This window comes from Phascolarctos cinereus, unplaced genomic scaffold (assembly GCF_003287225.1).
Source record: "Phascolarctos cinereus isolate Bilbo 61053 unplaced genomic scaffold, phaCin_HiC Scaffold_5;HRSCAF=322, whole genome shotgun sequence".
In the NCBI taxonomy this organism is placed as follows: Eukaryota; Metazoa; Chordata; class Mammalia; order Diprotodontia; family Phascolarctidae; genus Phascolarctos; species Phascolarctos cinereus.
This window is the reverse complement of record NW_027555958.1, coordinates 351,746,956-351,766,004: the sequence shown is the minus strand read 5'-3', so window position 1 is coordinate 351,766,004 and position 19,049 is coordinate 351,746,956. Positions and strand designations below refer to the sequence as shown.

Sequence of the window (19,049 nt, the reverse complement as noted above, 5' to 3'; positions counted from 1 at the left end):
ATCCATCCATCCATCTACATATAATTTTTCCCCCTCCAACTAGCCTAATACTGACAAAGGTCTCATGAGTTACAAATATCATCTTTCCATGTAGGAATGTAAACAGTTCAACTTTAATAAGTCCCTTATGATTTCTCTTTCTTGTTTATCTTTTCATGCTTCTCTTGAGTCTTGTATTTGAAAGTCAAATTTTCTATTCAGCTCTGGACTTTTTTCATCAAGAATGCTTGAAAGTCTTCCGTTTCACTGAATGTCCATTTTTCCCCCTGAAGGATTATACTCAGTTTTGCTGGGTAGGTGATTCTTGGTTGTAATCTTATCTCCTCCGCCCTCCAGAATATCATATTCCAAGCCCTCCAATCCCTTAATGTAGAAGCTGCTAAATCTTGTGTTATCCTGATTGTGTTTCCACAATATCTGAATTGTTTCTTTCTAACTGCTTGCAATATTTTCTCCTTGACCTGGGAACTATGGAATTTGGCTATCATATTCCTAGGCGTTTTTCTTTGGGGATCTCTTTCAGGAGGTGATTGGTGGATTCTTTCAATTTCTATTTTATCCTCTGGTTCTAGAATATCAGGGCAGTCTCCCTTGATAACTTCTTGAAAGATGATATCTAGGCTCTTTTTTTGATCATGGCTTTCAGATAGTCCATAATTTTTAAGTGATCTCTCCTGGATCTACTTTCCAGGTCAGTTGTTTTTTCCAATGAGATATTTCACATTGTCTTCTATTTATTCATTCTTTTGGTTTTATTTTACAACTTCTTGATTTCTCATAAAGTCATTAGCTTCCATTTGCTCCATTCTAATATTTAATATTCTTCAGTGAGTTTTTGAACTCCCTTTTCCATTTGGCCAATTCTGCTTTTTAAGGCATTCTTCTCCTCATTGGCTTTTTAGACCTCTTTTGCCATTTGGTTAGTCTAGTTTTTAAGGTGTTATTTTCTTCAGCATTTTTTGGGATCTCCTTTAGCAAGATGTTGACTTCTTTTTCATGATTTTCTTACATCACTCTCATTTCTCTTCTTCCTTTTTCCTCTACTTCTCTTACTTGCTTCTCACAGTCCTTTTTGAGCTCTTCCTTGGACTTGGGCTGATTCATATTTTTCTTGGAGGCTTTGGACATAGGAGCTTTGACTTTGTTGTCTTTTTCTGGTTGTATGTTTTGATCTTCTTTGTCACCAAAGTAAGATTCTATGGTCTGCCTTTTTTTGCGCTGTTTGCTCATGATCCCAGCCAATTACTTGACTATTAAATTCCTTGTTAAGGTAGAGGTCTGCTTCCAGCATGGATAATATAATATCCCAAGCTTCGGAAGTTTTGTGCAGCTGTTTTCAGAGACATGTCTAGAGACCTGTAAATTTTCAGTTCTTCCCAGGTGGTATGATCAAAGGTGAGGTGTTTACTCCTTTTCTGGCCCGTGCTCTGGTCTATGAGAAACCACAAGCCCTCTTTTCTGCCTTGGAATTGTGAGGAGGATTCCATTTTCACCACTGCCACAAGATCCACCATGCCAATGCTCCTTGGTCCCAGTGCCAGGACTGGGGCTGGGACCAAGCTTCCCTCTCACCACAGTCAGAGACCTTTCCTACAGACCTTCTAAGTTGTCTTTGGTGTTTGTGGGTTGAGAAATCCGGAAATCGCCACCACTGCCTATGATTCAGTCCCCCGAGGCCTGCTCTAGATTCTCTGAGGCCTGGTCTTTGCCTACAGGTCCCACTCTGAACTGTGCTCCTCTCTCAGCTCAGTGCAACAGACCTTTCCAATCAACCATCCAGGTTGTTTTGGGCTGGAAATTTGTTTCATTCTTTTTTTTTTTTGTGGGTTCTGCTGATCTAGAATTTGTTTAGAGCCATTTTTTAATAGGTGTTTGGAGGGGTTTGAGGGAGAGCTCAAGCAAGTCACTGCTTTTACTCCACCATCTTGGCTCTACCCTCCGTCTATTACCATTCCTGATCTGCCCTTCCTTCTGTCAATCCCCACCACCCCCCTTTACTTAATCTCTTTCCCTCCTTCTTTCCTGTCAGATAAGATAGATTTCTTTCAACTGACTGTGTATATTATTCTCTTTTTGAGCCAATACTGATGACAGTAAGGTTCAAGTGATGCCCATCACTGTCCCCCCTTCCCTTCCACTGTAATAGGTCTTTCTTGCCTCTTCATGTGAGATAATTTACCCCACTCTACTTCTCCCTTCCTTCTGGACTTAGGGTACTCCTCTTTCTCATTCCTTAATTTTTTATGTCATTCCCTCCAATTCACCTTATACCCATACCCTCTTGTCTAGGTATATTTTTTCTACCTGTACTGTTAGTGATGTAATTTTTAAGAGTTACAAGTATCACCTTCCCGTATAAAGATGTAAACCACTTAGCTCTATTGAACCCCTTTTGTTTTCTTTTCCCTTTTTACTTGTTTATGCTCCTCTTGGGTCTTGATACTGGATGTCAAATTTTTGGTTTAGTTACGGTCTTCTCCTTACAAAGGCTGGAAATCCTTCTATTTTGTCAAGTCAACATATTTTCCCTTGATGTATTATGCTTAGTTTTGCCGGGTATGTGAGTGATTCTTGATTGTAGTCCTAGTTCCTTTACCCTCTGGAATATCATGTTCTAAGACCTTCAATCCTTTAATGTTGCAGCTGCCAAGTCCTGTGAGATACTGATTGTGACGCCCTAATCTCTAAATTGTTTCTGTCTGGCCACTTTAGTATTTTTTCCTTGACGTTATACTTCTGAAATTTGCCTATAATATTCCTTGGGGTTTTTATTTTGGGATCTCTTTCCTGAGGTGATTGGTGGATTCTTTCAACACCTATTTTGCCCTCTGGTTCCAGGACCTCAGGGCAGTTTTCCTTGATGTTTTCTTGAAAGATATTTTCCAGGTCCTCCTTTTTTTTTTTTTTAAGGCTTTCAGGTAGTCCAGTGATTCTGATATTCACTTTCCTGCATCTATTTTCCAGGTCAGTTGCTTTTCACGCGAGGTATTTTACATTTTTTTCATTCTTTTGAATTTGTTTGATTGATTCATGATGTCTTATAGAGTCATTAACTTCCATGTGCCCAATTCTAATTTTTAAGGTGTTGTTTTCCTCAATTAGCTTTTGTGCTTTTTTTTCCATTTGGCCAAATGTACTCTTTTTTCTTTTTTTGGGGTTAAGCAATGGGGTTAAGTGACTTGTCCAGGGTCACACAGCTAGTATGTGTTATGTGTCTAAGGCTGGATTTGAACTCAGGTCCTGCTGAATCCAGGGCCGGTGCTCTATCCACTGTGCCACCTACCTGCCCCGCAAATGTACTCTTTAAGGAGCTGTTTTCTTCAGTGGATTTTTGTATCTCCTTTTCCATTTGGCCAATTCTACTTTTTTAGCAGTTTTCCAAGCTGTTGAGTTGTTTTGGATAATTCCTTGCATCACTCTCATTTCTTTTCCCAACTTTTCTTCTACCTCTCTTATATGATTTTTAAGCTCCTTTCTGAGCTCTTCCATGAGTTCTTTCTGGGCTTGAGACCACTTCTTGTTTTTCTTTGGGGTTTAGCCCATAGATGTTTTGACATTTTTGTCCTCTTCTGAGTTTGTGTCACCATAACTTTCTATAAGCCAGATTCTTTTTTTTTTTGGGGGGGAGGGGAGGCAGGGGGCTTTTTTGCAAAGGCCAGGTGGGGTGTTTCTACATTTCCCCAGGGCTACACTAAAGCACATGGAGATCTGGACCCTGGAGGATGCCTATTTGCCTGGGGCTGTACTGAAGCACACTCAGGCCACCAGAATATGCCCATCTGCCCAGGGCTGTGATGAAATATGTGGAGGCTGGCCACTGGAGTACACCTGCCTGCCTGAGGCTACAATGACACATATGCTGGTTCTCAGAGCTATAGTTGCTGGTTCCCCTGACCATGTTAAGACACATGGGGGGGGGGTCTTGCTGTTGGTATTTCCCTGTTCCACCATGCGGGGGCTCCTGCTAGTTTGATGAGGTGGGGCTTGCTGCTGGCTTGCTGGGATGCTTCCTGTCCTGTAATGCACTCCCCTTTTACCCAAGTGAGAAGAACTTTTCTTGCCAATCCTCCAAGTCTCTCAAGCTAAAAGGCCACTCTACCCCATCTTTCTGCTGTCTCTGCTGCTCTAGGATTTATTCTGGGTTGCTATTGTAAATATGGGACAGCTACAGCGATTTATAGCTTACTCTGCCATTTTGGCTCCTGCCTTCAATCCAATAATTCTTAAATTACCTCTCTTCCATCAATTTTCCAGGTCAGTTGGTTTTCCAATGAGATAATTCACATTTTCTTCATTTTTTTTCATTCTTTTGATTTTGTTTTACTATTTCTTGATGTCTCATGGAGTCATTAGATTCTACCTACCTATTCTAATTTATCTTCAACATTTTTACTTAAAGTTTTGAGTTCCAAATTTTCTCTCTCCCTCTTTTTCCTCTCCCTTCCCTAAGACAGTAAGCAATCAGACACAGATTATACATGTGCAATTATATAAAACATTTCCATATTAGTCATTTCATATGAGAACACTCAAACAAAAGGAAAGAAATGAAAGAAAGAAAGAAAGTGAAAAATTGCATGCTTCAGTCTGTATTCAAACAATATCAGTTCTTTTTCTGGAGGCAGATAGTGTGCTTCATCATTAGTTCTTTGGGACTGTGCTAAATCATTGCCCAATTCTAATTTTTAAGGAATTATCTTCTTTTGTACCTCCTTTTCCAACTGGCCAATCCTGCTTTTTAGGGAGTTCTTATCTTCAGTGAATTTTTGTATATTTTTTTCCATTTGGCCAATTCTGTTTCTTAAGGAGTTCTTCCTTACAGTGGATTTTTGTGCCTCTTTTACCATTTGGTTTATTCTGATTTTTAAGATGTAATTTTCTGCAGTATTTTTTGGTGCTTCCTTTACCAAGCTGTTAACTTTTCCCCTGACTTTCTTTTTTTCCCTCTGACTTTCTTATATTACTCGCATTTCTTTTTCCAATTTTTCCTCTACCTCTCTTATTTCATTTAAAAAATTATTTTTGAAATCTTCCAGGAACTTTTTGGGGCTGAGACCAGTTCATATTTTTCTTTGAAGCTTTGGATGTAGCAGTTTTGAATTTGTTGCCTTCTGAGTTTCTGTTTGATCTTCCCTTTCACCACAGTAATTTTCTATGGTAAGGTTCTTTTTGTTGTTTGTTCATTTTTCTAGACTACTTCTTGACTTTCAACTTAACATGTTAAAGTTGGGCTCTGCTCCCAGGGTGGAGGGGACACTGTCCCAAACCTTAGGTTTTTTGTGCAGCTGTTTTCAGGACTAGTTTTGGGGTGAAGGAGTGGGGGGTCTGTAAGTTTTCAGTTTTTCTAGGGTAGTATGATCTAAGGAGAGGTGTGTTTACTATTCTCCTGGTCTATGCTCTGCTCCATGTTAAACCATAAGCACTCTTTTCTTTCTTTTTTAAATTTTATTTTCAATTCATGGAAAAAATAAGCATTTCCATAACACAGCATAATAAAAAAGATGACTGCACATGAAACTGCAAATCTACAATCTACCACTTTCTACTCCCTCTGAATATTTAACAAAGTTATCGTGTAAATTTATTCCCCCCTGCCCTCCAAGATAGGACCATTAGATACAAATGCACAAGCACTCTTTTCTACCCTAGAACTGTTACCAGGGTCTCCCAGTGCCCTGCAGAGGTAAGTTCTGCTTTGCTAGAGCAACTCCTCACCCTAAGACTGTGACCTAGATCCCAGTGTGGACAAGCAACACAGTTCTGCACCCAATACCAACAAAGGTACCCCTGTAATCTCCTTCTGACCAATAGTCTGACCCCTTACTGTCTGTGGTCTGCAAGCTCTGGAAGCCATTGCTACTGCCACTGATTCAGTCATCTCCTGAGGCATGCTACTTGTTTGCCTAGCCTATAACTAGCACAGCCTGTGCTGGACTGCACTCCATTCTCACCCCAGCGAAAAAGACATTTCTTGCTGATCTTCTGAGTTATCTTGGGCTGGAAAATTGTTCCACCCCATCTTTTTGTGGCTTCTGCCACTACAGAATTCATATTGAGGTATTATTTAAAGGTGTGTGGAGTGGAAATTGGGACAGCTCAATTAAGAGCTCACTGCCTTTTTTCTGCCATCTTGGTTCCACCCCCAAACTCCTATTTTTCTAAACATTTTTGTTATATTACAAAACTCTTCTGCTTCATCATGTAAATTATGATTTTTTAAAGATACTGGGAAATTTAAAAAAGAATATGAAATTTTCTTTATATCTTAGCTTAAATACTGTTTTAAATGATAAATGGGTTTAATACATGATTTTAGAAATTCATTTCGAAATGTACATATGTTATTTTTGGGGAGGAAGGAAAGATACAACATGTGGGATTTTAAATTTGCATTGCATTTTAAAAGTCAGCAAAAATATACTAAAAGAATACTAAATTATAGCATTTTAAAAATATATTCAGATCAGCAAAGTATACAGAAATTTTATTTTTATTCCTCTTGATTTTTTCTGTCCAACACACTTATTAAGTGCTTAGAGTATGCGATCTAATTTTCAAGACAATGAGGAATTCCAGAATAAAAAGAACATTAGCAAATGCAGAGGTATGTACTAAGCAGACCAGGATGGCTTGGTTAAAGCACAGAGTATGTAAAAGAACAGGATGAGATAAGGCTGGATGAAGGCTTAGGTCCATACTAAACCTTTATCAGAGGCTTGGACTTTTTTTGGTAAGCTGTGAGTAGCCACTGAAGCAGGGCAGTGGAAATGTGAAATAGTTTAAATATGCTATTTGAAAAAGCTGGAGAATTCAGAAAGATGTGAAAATAAAATCTTGCTTTTTACCTTATTAAGGTCTTCTCTTTCTTGCTTTAGCATTTTTATTTGTTTCTCAGAAGCCTTGATTTGTCTAGAAGCATCATCTAGTTCTCGCCTCATAGAACTAGCTTCTTCCAATTGTTGTTCTAGATGATCAGAATCTAAAATGAAAGATATTGCTCCTTTTATAAACAGCATAATGTAATTATCCACAAAGATCAAAATAAGATTTTAAAATTTCTTTTTTTGTATACTTTAAACTTAAAAACAAAATAAGAAAAGAAAAAAGAAACAAACAAATACTAAAACTAAAATAATATAAAATGAGAAAAAAAATTGCCATGGGCACAGCAGAACATAAGAGAGGACTGAAAATATACAGCAATAAATTTCCATATAAATACATATAATAAATACTACACATTGTATTGAGAGATATCTATGTCTTCTTTGCTTCAAGTTTTCTTTTGTTCTCTGCTGTGCACTTTTTACTTTGTTCTTTTTCCCCCCTTTCTCCCCACCTCCCAAAGGCCACAATTAAGCACAAGTTTGTGTGCGTGTGTTTGTAATATATAAAAAATATACACATACACACATACATATGTAGACATATACACACAAAGAAATACACATATAAACATGCATATACCTGTACATATATACACACACAATTACTTACACATATATATATAGATATCTATAATTATATTTATATATAGACATATACATTCATATGTATCTATGTAAGACTGTACTATACTTATTTGTCCTCTGTTTCTCTAAGGGTGAATAACCTCTTCTTTCATAAATACGTCTAAGTCTTCCCATACTTTTCCAAATTCACCAACTTGTCATTTCCTATACCACAGCAATATTCCAACCTTATACTGTCTAGTTCAGGGATGGGGAATCTGTGGCCATACGTGGCCTTCTGGGTCCTCAGGTGTGGCCTTTTGATTGAGCCCAAGTTTTACAGAACAAATCCTTTTATTAAGAGGATTTGTTCTATGAAGTTTGAATTTAGTCAAAGGGTGGTACCTGAGGACCTAGAGGGCCACATGTGGCTGAAGGTTCCCCACCCCTGGTAGTTGTTTTAAATAGTCCAAATAAATGTTGATGAATATGGCTGACACTGTAGTTTCCCTAACTTTCTCTTTTGATTAAATCTATTTTAGCCTTAATTTTGTCTGAGATCATGATTACCACCCTTTCTACTTCTTCCCTAACAAATTCTGCTCCTGATCTTTATTTTATATTTGCGTGTATCTCTTATTTCCTATCCCTCCTGACTCCTCTACTTTATTTCTACCTGCAACCTTGCCCTGCCCTCCTATCACTTAATCTACCCTCCCTCCAAGGATCCCTCCCTTATCCTCCCATTCCCATTAGTCTAAACACCCTTCTATACTCCTCTTTAACCTATTTCCCCACCCTCTCCTATAAAGATCTCCCTTTTCCTCTCCTCCCTCCCCATCCCCTTAGCATTTTATTTCTTTCTTAATTTAGAAGACTTTTAGACTCTTCTAGCTATATATGTATTGTTCCCTCCTGAATCCATTCTCGACAAAAATAGGTTTACATAACTGATAGCCCTCCTCCCCCATCTAATTCCACTGTGTTGGTTCTTCCTCTCACACTTTATTTATACAAGATAATTACTATTTTAGCTATTCTTAAACAGTTTTCCTTTTTAAAATCATATCATACTGAGGTCTACTCCAATTTTTCTTATGAACTACCCAATTACTAATAACAATCTTAGACATATGTTTTACATTTCATTATAAAAAAAGGTAAACGGTTTGTCCTTATTGAGTCCCGTGTAATTAGTCTTTGGTATGTACCTTATATTTCTCTTGGCTCTTGTATGTCAAATCTGTTAAGTTCAGGTTGTTGTTGTTGTTGTTTTTAAACAAAATCCTGAAAGTCTGACAATTCATTAACTGTCCATTTTTTTTTTCATTCAGGATTAAGCTTGGCTTTGCTGGGTATGATATTTTTAGTGGGAATCCGAGTTCTTTTGTTTTTCAATATATAGTGGCTATATGTATGTATGTATGTGTGTATATTAAAGAGCAAAAGAACTCTCATATATATATATATATATACACATATATATATATATATATATATACACACATACACATACACACACACATATATATGTGTATATATAGCAGGCTAGTGTCACTACTGCTAGGTCTTATGTGATTCTAACTGTAGCATCCACCAAGATTTCACCCTATATCCTCTTACTCCAAATTCAGTGTTCTTCCTATTTAAACTATGTTTAGGTGTTTTTTTTTTCTTGTTGCTCATAATATTTGCTCCTTGAGCTGGGGTTTTCAGAATCTGGCTATGATATTCCTATAGGTTTTCCTCATAGGATCTCTTTCATGTGGTGATCAGTGGATTTTTTCTATTTCTACTCTCCCCTCTTGTTCTAATGCTTCAGAAAAATTTAAATTATTTCTTGTATTATTGTATCAAAATTGTTTTTTTATTGTAGCTTCCAGGTACTCCAATTATTCTTGTTTTTTCTCCTTGATCTATTCTTGAGATCAGTTATTTTTCTTATCAGATGTTTTACATTCTCTTCTATTTTTCCATATTTTGTATTTTGTTTTATTATTTCTTGGTCTCTTATGACTTCACTGGCTTCCCCTTGCCCAATTTTGATTTTCAAGGAGTCATTTTCTTCCATAAGATTCTGGATCTCCTTTTCTAATCAGCTGACTTCTTTTCATACTCTTCTTATTTTTCTTGTTCTTTTTTCTTTTCTTTTTTTTATAGTTTTTTTTCTCAATCTCTCTCATTTGATTTTTAAAGTCTTTTAAAAATTCTTCTATGAATTCTTTTTGGGCAGGTGACCCTTTGACTTTATTCTTTGGAGTAGAATAGGGTTTCTTTGCTTCAGATGCTGAAGATGAACTCCAGTCTTCTCTATTCCCCTAGTAACTTTCTATTATTGAATTCTCTTTTGCCTGCTCTTTTTTTTTTTTAAATTTGTAATCATCTCTAGTTCTGGGGAATAGAGGATGGTGCCTCTGGCCTCAGATTCTTCAGTTATCCCCTCTGGCCTGAAAGAGAAACCAAGACCTCCAGCCTCCAGTAATTGCCCACAGCCAGCAGTGTCCCTGCCGCTACTTCTGTACCATCTTGCCCAGGGCCACGTCTCTTCAGCAAGGCTAGGTCTGGCATTCCTTGTCAACAGATACTTCCTCAATCTTCCCCAGCTCAGATGCCCTAAATTACTGTCCTTGGGGTAAAAGTTTCTGTGGTTGGAGTTAAGGCTGTCTCACAACCCAACTAACTCAGGGCTCACCACTTGTGGTTTAAGTGGAACTGGCCTGGAGGCATTTATATTTCACAGAGACCAAACTCCATCCTGGGATTTTTCTTCAGATCTTCTCCAACTGTCCCAGGAGGACCACCTCTCTGCCCCTATTCTTATTTATTTTTACCAATCTATGCTTGCTCTAAGGCACTATTTTATCTAGTTTGTGGGGGAAATCTGGAGAGCTTGGAATTTTCTGACCTACTCCACCATCTTCCCAGAATCCTCTCTTAAAATTTCTGTATTTAAAGGGAATGTTGAAGTCAAACAGAGGGATGCCACATAAAATTACATAATAAATAAAATGCTTAATTCCACTGCTAAATAACATAGCAACACAGATTTAAGGCATGAATAAAAACACAGTTTAAATAGGAAGAACACTGAATTTGGAGTAAGAGGATAAAGGGTAAAATCTTTGTACAAGTTCTTTGACTTCTCGATTTCTCAGTTCTCTTATTTGTAAAAGGAAAGAACAGGCTCAGATGATATCCAAAAATCTCTTCTAACTCCAAAACCTAGGTATAAAGTCACTAAATGTTAAGATTTAGTATACTGTTAAGAACAAAACATTTTGTGCTTCTTAAAAACTAAAAATCTATCAACACAGAAAAGGTTCTTTTCTTTAGAGTTGGTAATAAGTACTTCCATACACATAGCAATGGATTTATTTAATTAAATTAAATAAGCATTTATTATGTGAAAGATCTGAGCAAGGTGCTAGGGATAAAAAGACAAACAAAACAAACCACATATTCTACTGGGGGACAGAACATATAAATAGTAAGTAATTACAAGGAAGGAAGGAAATAAACATTTATTAAGCACTTATGATGTTCCAGGTGCTATGCTGAACCCTAGCGATAAAAATGTAAGCAAAAAAGAAAGACAGCCCCTGACCTCAAAGAGCTTATATTTTAATGGGGGAAAACAACACAAAAAGTTAAAATGGGGTTTGAAACTGGCATGGGAACATGATTTTGAAATCCAGAAAGTCACTAACAGGGACAAGATGAGAATGAAGGCTGCCTGACCTTGGCCATTCCACAGAATAGAGGATCCAGGAAAAAACTCATTAAAGGGATGAGGATGGACCTTGTGGAAAAATAGTCCAGGGTAAGCAGACCACAGGGATAATTCCAGAGTAAGGGTGCCTCAGGCACTGAGGAAAGTACAAGATAACGAGGAAGGAGGGAGCAGTACCGATTAAGAGGGCTGAAAAAATATTTCCTATAGAACATGGCACTGAAATTAGTCTTGAAAAAAACTCTAAGAATTCTAAGAGGTAGAAATGAAAAAGTAATATTTTTCAGCACTAGAGAAGGAAGGCTGAATTCGAGAAATAGCAAACAGATCAGTTTCAATGCAACATCACATGAAAATAAGTAATGTGAAATAAATCTAGAAAGGTATGCTCAAGCAAATGTTAAAGGGCTTTAAATGCCAAGCTGAAGAGTCTATATTTTTTCTAGAGGCAATAGAAAGCTATTGAAGATTCTTGAGAAAAGAACTGCTAATTAGAGTTAGACCCATAAGTTAAACTTTCTTTAAAAAAATTATTTTAGCAGTTGTACAAGGGATGAATTACAAGGGAGAAAGGAAAATAGGAGGCTATTGAAATGGTCTAAATGAAAAGCGATAAAAGCCCAAACTAGGCTATAGCTATGAAGAGCGAGAGAAGGGAACATATGTAGGAAATATATAAGTATAATGACAAGATTTAGCAACTAATTTATATTACTCTGTGTGTGTAACATAGAGAAGGGACAGAGGGGAAAAGAGAGAAGGAAGAGGGGAGGAAAGAGAAAGAAGAGAGAAGGTACAGGGAAGGGAGAGGAGGAGAGTCTATGAAGCAATCAGTGATGCAGGAATGGAAGTCAAAAGCCAAATATACAGATTTTTAGAGTCATCGGAATAGAAATGATAACTGAATACATGAGAGTTGAGATCATTGAGAGGTATGGAGAGAGAAAAGAAGGCTCAAGTGATGATGCTAACAATTAATTTATAGAATTACAGCTTTATGAAGGGATTACTTTGAATAAAACAATAAAATTCATTTAAAGGAGCAAAAGGGCTAGAATCTCAAAGGAAGTAATGAAAAAAAAAGTAGGAATGATGAATATATTGACGTTTTAGAGACTATGCAAGCAAGAATTAGGAGTAACTTGAATCAGTAGCCCAGTTTTTGATAACCCAAGAACATGACCTCCTTGGGGAGAGCCTCCCCATTCAATAAGAACTGTTAGGAAAACTGGAAGACAAAAAAGTGATTTAGAATAGCATTTCAGAACATATGTCACAGTATGGTCCAAACAGATATGTGGCCTAAATATGAAAAATAACTTAATTTTTTTTAAAAAAAGATGAAGATAGAAGCTCGAGATACTTCTCACAACTATGGCTAGCAGGAGAATTCTTAATTAAAGGTCAGAAATGATCATAAAAATATACTGAGATATAGAGGGTATCCCAAAAGTCTTGGTGAATTTTAAAACTCCAGTAGCTTATAATTGTACTAAGACTTTTGGAATGCCCTGTATACCACAATATGCCCAAAATGAATGTTAAAGTGACTCATACCATTAAAAATCATAAGAGAACTAGAGCGGTTACTTTTCAGAACTATGGGTAAGGAGATAATTCTTTTTTTTTAAATTTTAATTAATTTATTTTGATTTATCAACAACCACTTCCATATGCTTTTGAGTTTAAAATTTTTCTCGCCCTTCCTCCCCCACCACCCTCCCCAAGATGGTGTACAATCTGATAGAGGCTATACATACACATTCCTATTAAACATATTTTCACATTAGTGATGTTGTAAGTAAGAATTAGAAGCAATAGGAGGAACCACCAGAAAGAGGAAACAAAACTCAACAGAAGAGGGGAAAAAATTAGCAAATATTATGCTTCGATCTGCATTCAAATTCCATAGTTCTTTTTTTGGAGGTGGATAGCATTTTCCATCATGAGGCTTTTGGAGATGTCTTAAATCCTTGTATTGCTGGGAAGGGTTGAGTTTATCAATATTAGTCATCACACAACATGGCTGTTATTATGTACAGTGTTCTCCTGGTTCTGCTCACTTCACTCAGCATCATACAAGTCTTTCCAGGTTTTTCTGAAATCAGCCTGTTCATCATTTCTTATAGCATAATAGTATTCCACTACATTCATATACCACAACTTGCTCAGCCATTCCCCAATTGATGGGCATCCTCTCAATTTCCAATTCTTTGCCACCACAAAAAGAGCTGCTATGAATATTTTTGTACATGTGGGTCCTTTTCCCACTTGTATGATCTCTTTGGGATATAGCCCTAGAAGTGCTATTGCTGGATCAAAGGGTATGAACATTTTTATAGTACTTTGGGCATAGTTTAAATTGTTCTCCAAAATGGTTGGATCATTTCACAACTCCACCAACAATGCATTAGTGTTCCAATTTTCCCACATCTTCTCCAACATTTATTGTTTTCCTGTTTTGTTATGTTGGCCAATCTGATAGCTGTGATGTGGTACCTCAGAGTTGTTTCGATTTTCATTTCTCTAATCAATAGTGATTTAGAGCATTTTTTCATATGACTATAGATGGCTTCAATTTCTTCATCTGAGAACTGCCTGTTTATATCCTTTGACCATTTATCAATTGGGGAGTGACTTGTATTCTTATAAATTTGACTTAATTCTCTATATATTTTAGAAATGAGGCCCTTATCAGAGAAACTGGCTATAAAAATTCTTTCCCAATTTTCTACCTCCCTTCTAATCTTAGTTGCATTGGCTTTGTTTGTGCAAAAACTTTTCAATTTAATGTAATCAAAGTTATCCATTTTGCTTTTCATAATGTTCTCTATCTCCTGTTTGGTCATGAATTCTTCTGTTCTCCATAAATCTGATACATAAACTATTCCTTGTTCTCCCAGTTTACTTATAGTATCAGCCTTTATATCTAAATCATGAACCCATTTTGACTTTATTTCGGTATGAGATTTTGATCACTGCCTAGTTTCTGCCATACTCTTTTCCAGTTTTCCCAGCAGTTTTTTTCAAAGAGTGGGTTCTTATCCCAGAAACTGGGATCTTTGGGTTTATCAAATAATAGATTACTATAGTCATTGACTACTGTGTCTTGCATACTTAACCTATTCCACTGATTCACCACTCTATTTCTTAGATAGTACCAAGCAGTTTAGGTGATTGCTGCTTTATAATACAATTTAAGATCTGGCATTAGTTCCCTTGATATTGTGGATCTTTTGTTCTTACAAATGAATCTTGTTATTATTTTTTCTAACTCCATAAAATAATTTTTGGTAGTTTGATTGGTAAGGCACTTAATAAGTAAATTAGCTTAGGGAGAATTGTCATTTTTATTATATTAGCTTGGTCCACCCTTGAACAACTGATATTTTTCTAATTATTTAGATCTGACTTTATTTGTGTGAAAAGTGTTTTGTAATTATGTTCATATAATTCCTGGGTTTGTTAAGGAGATAATTCTTAACAAAAAAAAGAGACACACACACACAGAGGCAATAACAAAAAATAAGAGTTAACAGCTGTAGGGTGTTTTTTTCTGGGGGGGGGTCAAAGATTTTATTTAACATGTTTATACCAACATTTTGTGATGCAAATTAATTTATCTATAGTTACCTTTCTTTCTACATAGTTTGGGTTTGGGGACCATAGCTGTCTAAAAAGATGAGTTTGGTAATGAGATGTATCTACATACATACATACATACATACATACATACATACATACATACATACATACATGTATGTATGTGTGTGTATATATGTGTGTATATATATACATATACATATGCATATATAAACACATTTACTTCCTCTTCAAATTTAGCATTTAGTCTTTACCATTATATTTACTTACACTACAATAATCTGAACTCAATCTCTCTACAGTAAAAATCCTTTTCTCTTGGTCTTGCCCAATCTTAACCTACTGGAGTTTTATTTTATTATTAATTTTTGGTTTACTTTACCCTTCCTTTATCTAGGTGATATAAGTATGCTAATTAATCCTCCCTACCATAATGCTGCCTGGTTCTGTCTTCTATTTCAATGTATTAATTTGTAATATTATTTTCCAATAAAAATTGTTTTTATGATTTCCTCCTTTATAGAATATACCATTGCACTGGTTCCTGTTCTTCTATCATAAGACTCCTTTTAATGTCATGTCACCTTGTCATTGCTGGTTTTTTTAGAGGGGAGTTTTGGGATTTTCTACTTGTATTTTTTGTTGTAATGAGAGGAGAGCTGCTTACTCCACCATCTTCAAGGGAACCTGTTCCTTTCTAATATCCTTATCCTTCAGATACCCTGAGAACTATGTCATTTCTAGCAAAGGTCTCTATATATACTTGGTTGAATCCACTTGCTTTTCCAGTCTTCATTTTCTTCAGTGAGATTTCTAGTCTCTCAAAATATATATCTTGGACTGTGATGTTAAAGGTCAAAATATGGTATATCTACTTATCTCAATGGTAAAAATTTTGTGGTAAAAAAATCTTTTACAGGTATTTCTCCTCTTTTGTCTGTTGCTTTGATACGTAAATGACCTTATGCTGATTTTGCTTAGGAGCAACCAATCAATTTGCAAGTATTTATTAAGCACTTACTATATAGAAGTCACTGTGCTAAGTGCTGAGGATACAAAGATGAAAGCAAAAATATTCACAGCTCTCAAAGGAGCTTTAATGGGGGAGAAAAAAATCAAACACATGTATTTTTTTCCTTTCATATCTTGTGTATATATAAATATGTATATACAGACAGAGAAGAAGAGATCAGCTAGGTAGGAGGAAAACCAGGAGAGAATGATGTCCTGAAAAGCTAGAGAGAATAGAGTATCAAGTGGGAGAACAACACTGTCAAAGGCTGCAGAGAGGTCAAGATGAATAAGAACTGAAAAAAAGCCATTGGATTTGGCAACTAAGACCATAAGTAACTTTGGAGAGTACAATTTTGGTGGAGTGATGTTAGAAGCCAAACTTTCAGAGGTTAAGAAGAGAAGGACAGGAGAGACATGTGGAGACACCCATTATAGATTGTTTTCTAGGAGCTTATCTACAAAGGGCAGAAGTGATATAGAACAATAGTTAATAGGCATGGAAGGAGCAAGTGATGATTTTTTCAGTATGAGGAGACCAGGGAAAGTTTGTAGGCTATAGAAAATAGGCCAATAGAGAAGAGGAGATTGAAATTAATAGTGGGGATGACAGAGGGGGCAATCTATTGGAAAAGATGGGATGGAATGAGATTGCTTGAACAATCAGAGGGGTTGGCCTTGGTAAGGAATAAGCGACTTCATCATATGAAACAGGGATGAAGGAGGAGAAAGTGGCAGAAAGTACCTGACTGAGAAAGATGAGAAACAGAAGACAAGAGGGAGTTCATAGCAAATGGCCTCGTTTTTTTTTTCTGTACAATATGAGGCAATGATCTTACTTGAGAAAGGAGGGGGAGAGGGAGCCATCATGGCAGACTTGAGGAGGGATAAAAAGGTTTGGAAGAGCTGCTGTGGAGAGTGGGACAGTGAGGTGATAAGAGAGGTATAATACAATTGCCTAGCATCAGTGAGGGCCCAGTTGAGGTTATGCAACATAAATCTGTAGTGGACCCAGAAGGAATGGTTGAGCAATGCTCTCTACCTTTTTTTAGCAGCACATGTGTAGATATGAAGGTAAAAAATGGTAGGAGTGATTCAAGGCTGAAGTTTGGCTGGATATAATTGGTCAAATAAGATAGCTTGGGATTCAAGAGAAGACAATGTAGAGTTGACCTAGTTCACCAAGAAGTCAAAATGATGAGAAGAGGAGAGAATGCAGAGGAGATGACTTGGGACAGAAATGAGGGATCAAAGGTTTGGAAGTCATGCTGAGGATGAAAGGTAAGGTTATATCAAAGAAGGCAGAGGGAGAAGTAAAAAGCCAAAAGTTTATGGGTGGATAAGGGAATTCCAGAATTTCTGAATAAATGTAGTACATTTATGGATGATGGTAAGAACAATGGTATGACCATCTTTGTGTGCAGCTGACATGGGGTGGAGAAGTAGCTCATGGAAAGTAAGTAGGCTGAGGAACTGAGTGGTTAGAGTATTTGAGGGAGAATCAATATATTTGTATGCTAAAGTCCCCTACTCATAAAGGCAGCAGCTGGATCAAATAACCAACTTACTGAGGAAGGAAGAGGAGTGACCTAGGGATCTGCAGACAATAGCTGCCAAGATTTTGATTGGGTGGTAGATATGAATACCATGACCCTTAAAGGAAGAGAGGCTACTAAATGATGGAGAAATGGGTAGAACCTGGAAGTAGTAATAGAGAGCAAGGAATATTCCAATTTTTCTGCCTTGATCATTGAGCACAAATGAAGGTGAAGGTAGTACTGGAAAGGGCAGCCAGGGAGGTGGTCATCAAAGGAAAGTCAGTTTTTAGTAAGAGCTAGTAAGGTGGAAGGCTCCATAAATATTCAGGAACAATGCTTTAAATAGTACCATAACAGAAAGTCATAATTTTCAAGCAATACACAATGAAAAGCTTTCAAAATATAGAAAGCTAGTGGAAGGAAAAAACTGTTTAAGAACAGAGAAAAGTACATGTATCATCCCTGTCATCATGTATGAAATAAAGTAATTTCAAAGATGCTTTAAGTGAGCCTAAAGCAGATGAACTTACAGTCCAGCGCTTTTATTCAGTTACAATAAGCAGTCATTTTATCTAACCGTACAATGGTCCACAGGCCTGCAAATGAAATTTATTTTCTTTTTGGTGAGGCACTCAGGGATAAATGACTTGCTCAGGGTCACACAGCAAGTAAGTGTCAAGTGTCTGAAGCTGGATTTGAACTCAGGTCCTCTTGACTCCAAGGCCAGAGCTCTACCACTGGACCACCTAGCTGCCCCACAAATGAATTTTTTTTAAATAAAAGGATAGTGACTTTTTCCTGGACCATTTTTATTCAAACTCCACTAAGATTAAAACAACAACAACAGTATTTTTTACATATATCTTGGACTAGAAAAATAGACCACAATGGATTTGAAAAGAATCCACATAAAAACTCATGTAATATCACAAAATATACCACCTCCCCCCCCCAACACAACTATCACACTTCTTTGTTTTTGGGGGGTTTTTTTAGGCAATTGGGATTAAGTAACTTGCCCAGGGTTACACAGCTAGTAAATGTCAAGGGTTTGGTCTGAAGCCAGATTTGAATTCAGGTCCTCCTAACTTGAGGGCTGGTACTCTATCCACTGCTTTCCTTACCACACTTCTTTGTTAAGAAAGAAAAAGAATGATAGACTTTCTCATATTGCATGATAAACATGTTAAAAATTTATAGAACTATTTCCTGACTAGACAAACACAATTTTACAGAAAAGTAACAAATGCTACTGAGCAGACTTATCAAATATAACTGATACTGTTTTACACCCAAATCAAGCTTATAAAATTATTAATGAATCTCAATACCCTCCAGGGATAATATCCACACAAATTTGATCAAATATGAACAAACAAAAACCTAAATTGTACAGATACATTTAAGAAATATAAGAGATTCGAGAAAATAATAGAAGATTAGGTCACTACTAAAGAAAAGAAAAGAAAGCCCATTCTTTTTTTTTTTTTAAAGGCAATTGGGATTAAGTGACTTGCCCAGGGTCACACAGCTAGAAAGTGACAAGTGTTTGGTCTGAGGCTGGATTTGAACTCAGGTCCTCCTGACTTCAGGGCCAGTGCTCTATTCACTGCACCACCTAGCTGCCCCAAGAAAGCCCATTCTTAAGGAGCCAGATTTATGGATCAATGCGTATGCTGCAAAAGAATGGTAGAAATGTTCCAACAATTGAACACT

At 36.7% G+C, this 19,049-nt stretch overlaps 1 protein-coding gene across 6 annotated transcripts in view; it reads right to left on the bottom strand.

Annotated features, from left to right (window-relative positions):
* The window catches only part of CDC42BPA (CDC42 binding protein kinase alpha), a 430,427-nt gene that overhangs the window by 119,514 nt on the left and 291,864 nt on the right, over window positions 1-19,049 (bottom strand). For all 6 annotated transcript variants that reach the window (XM_020982125.2, XM_020982131.2, XM_020982126.2 and 3 more), the window contains exon 12: window positions 6,846-6,979. In XM_020982125.2, coding sequence (XP_020837784.1) covers window positions 6,846-6,979 — 134 coding nt within the window. The remainder of the gene's footprint in view (window positions 1-6,845; window positions 6,980-19,049) is intronic.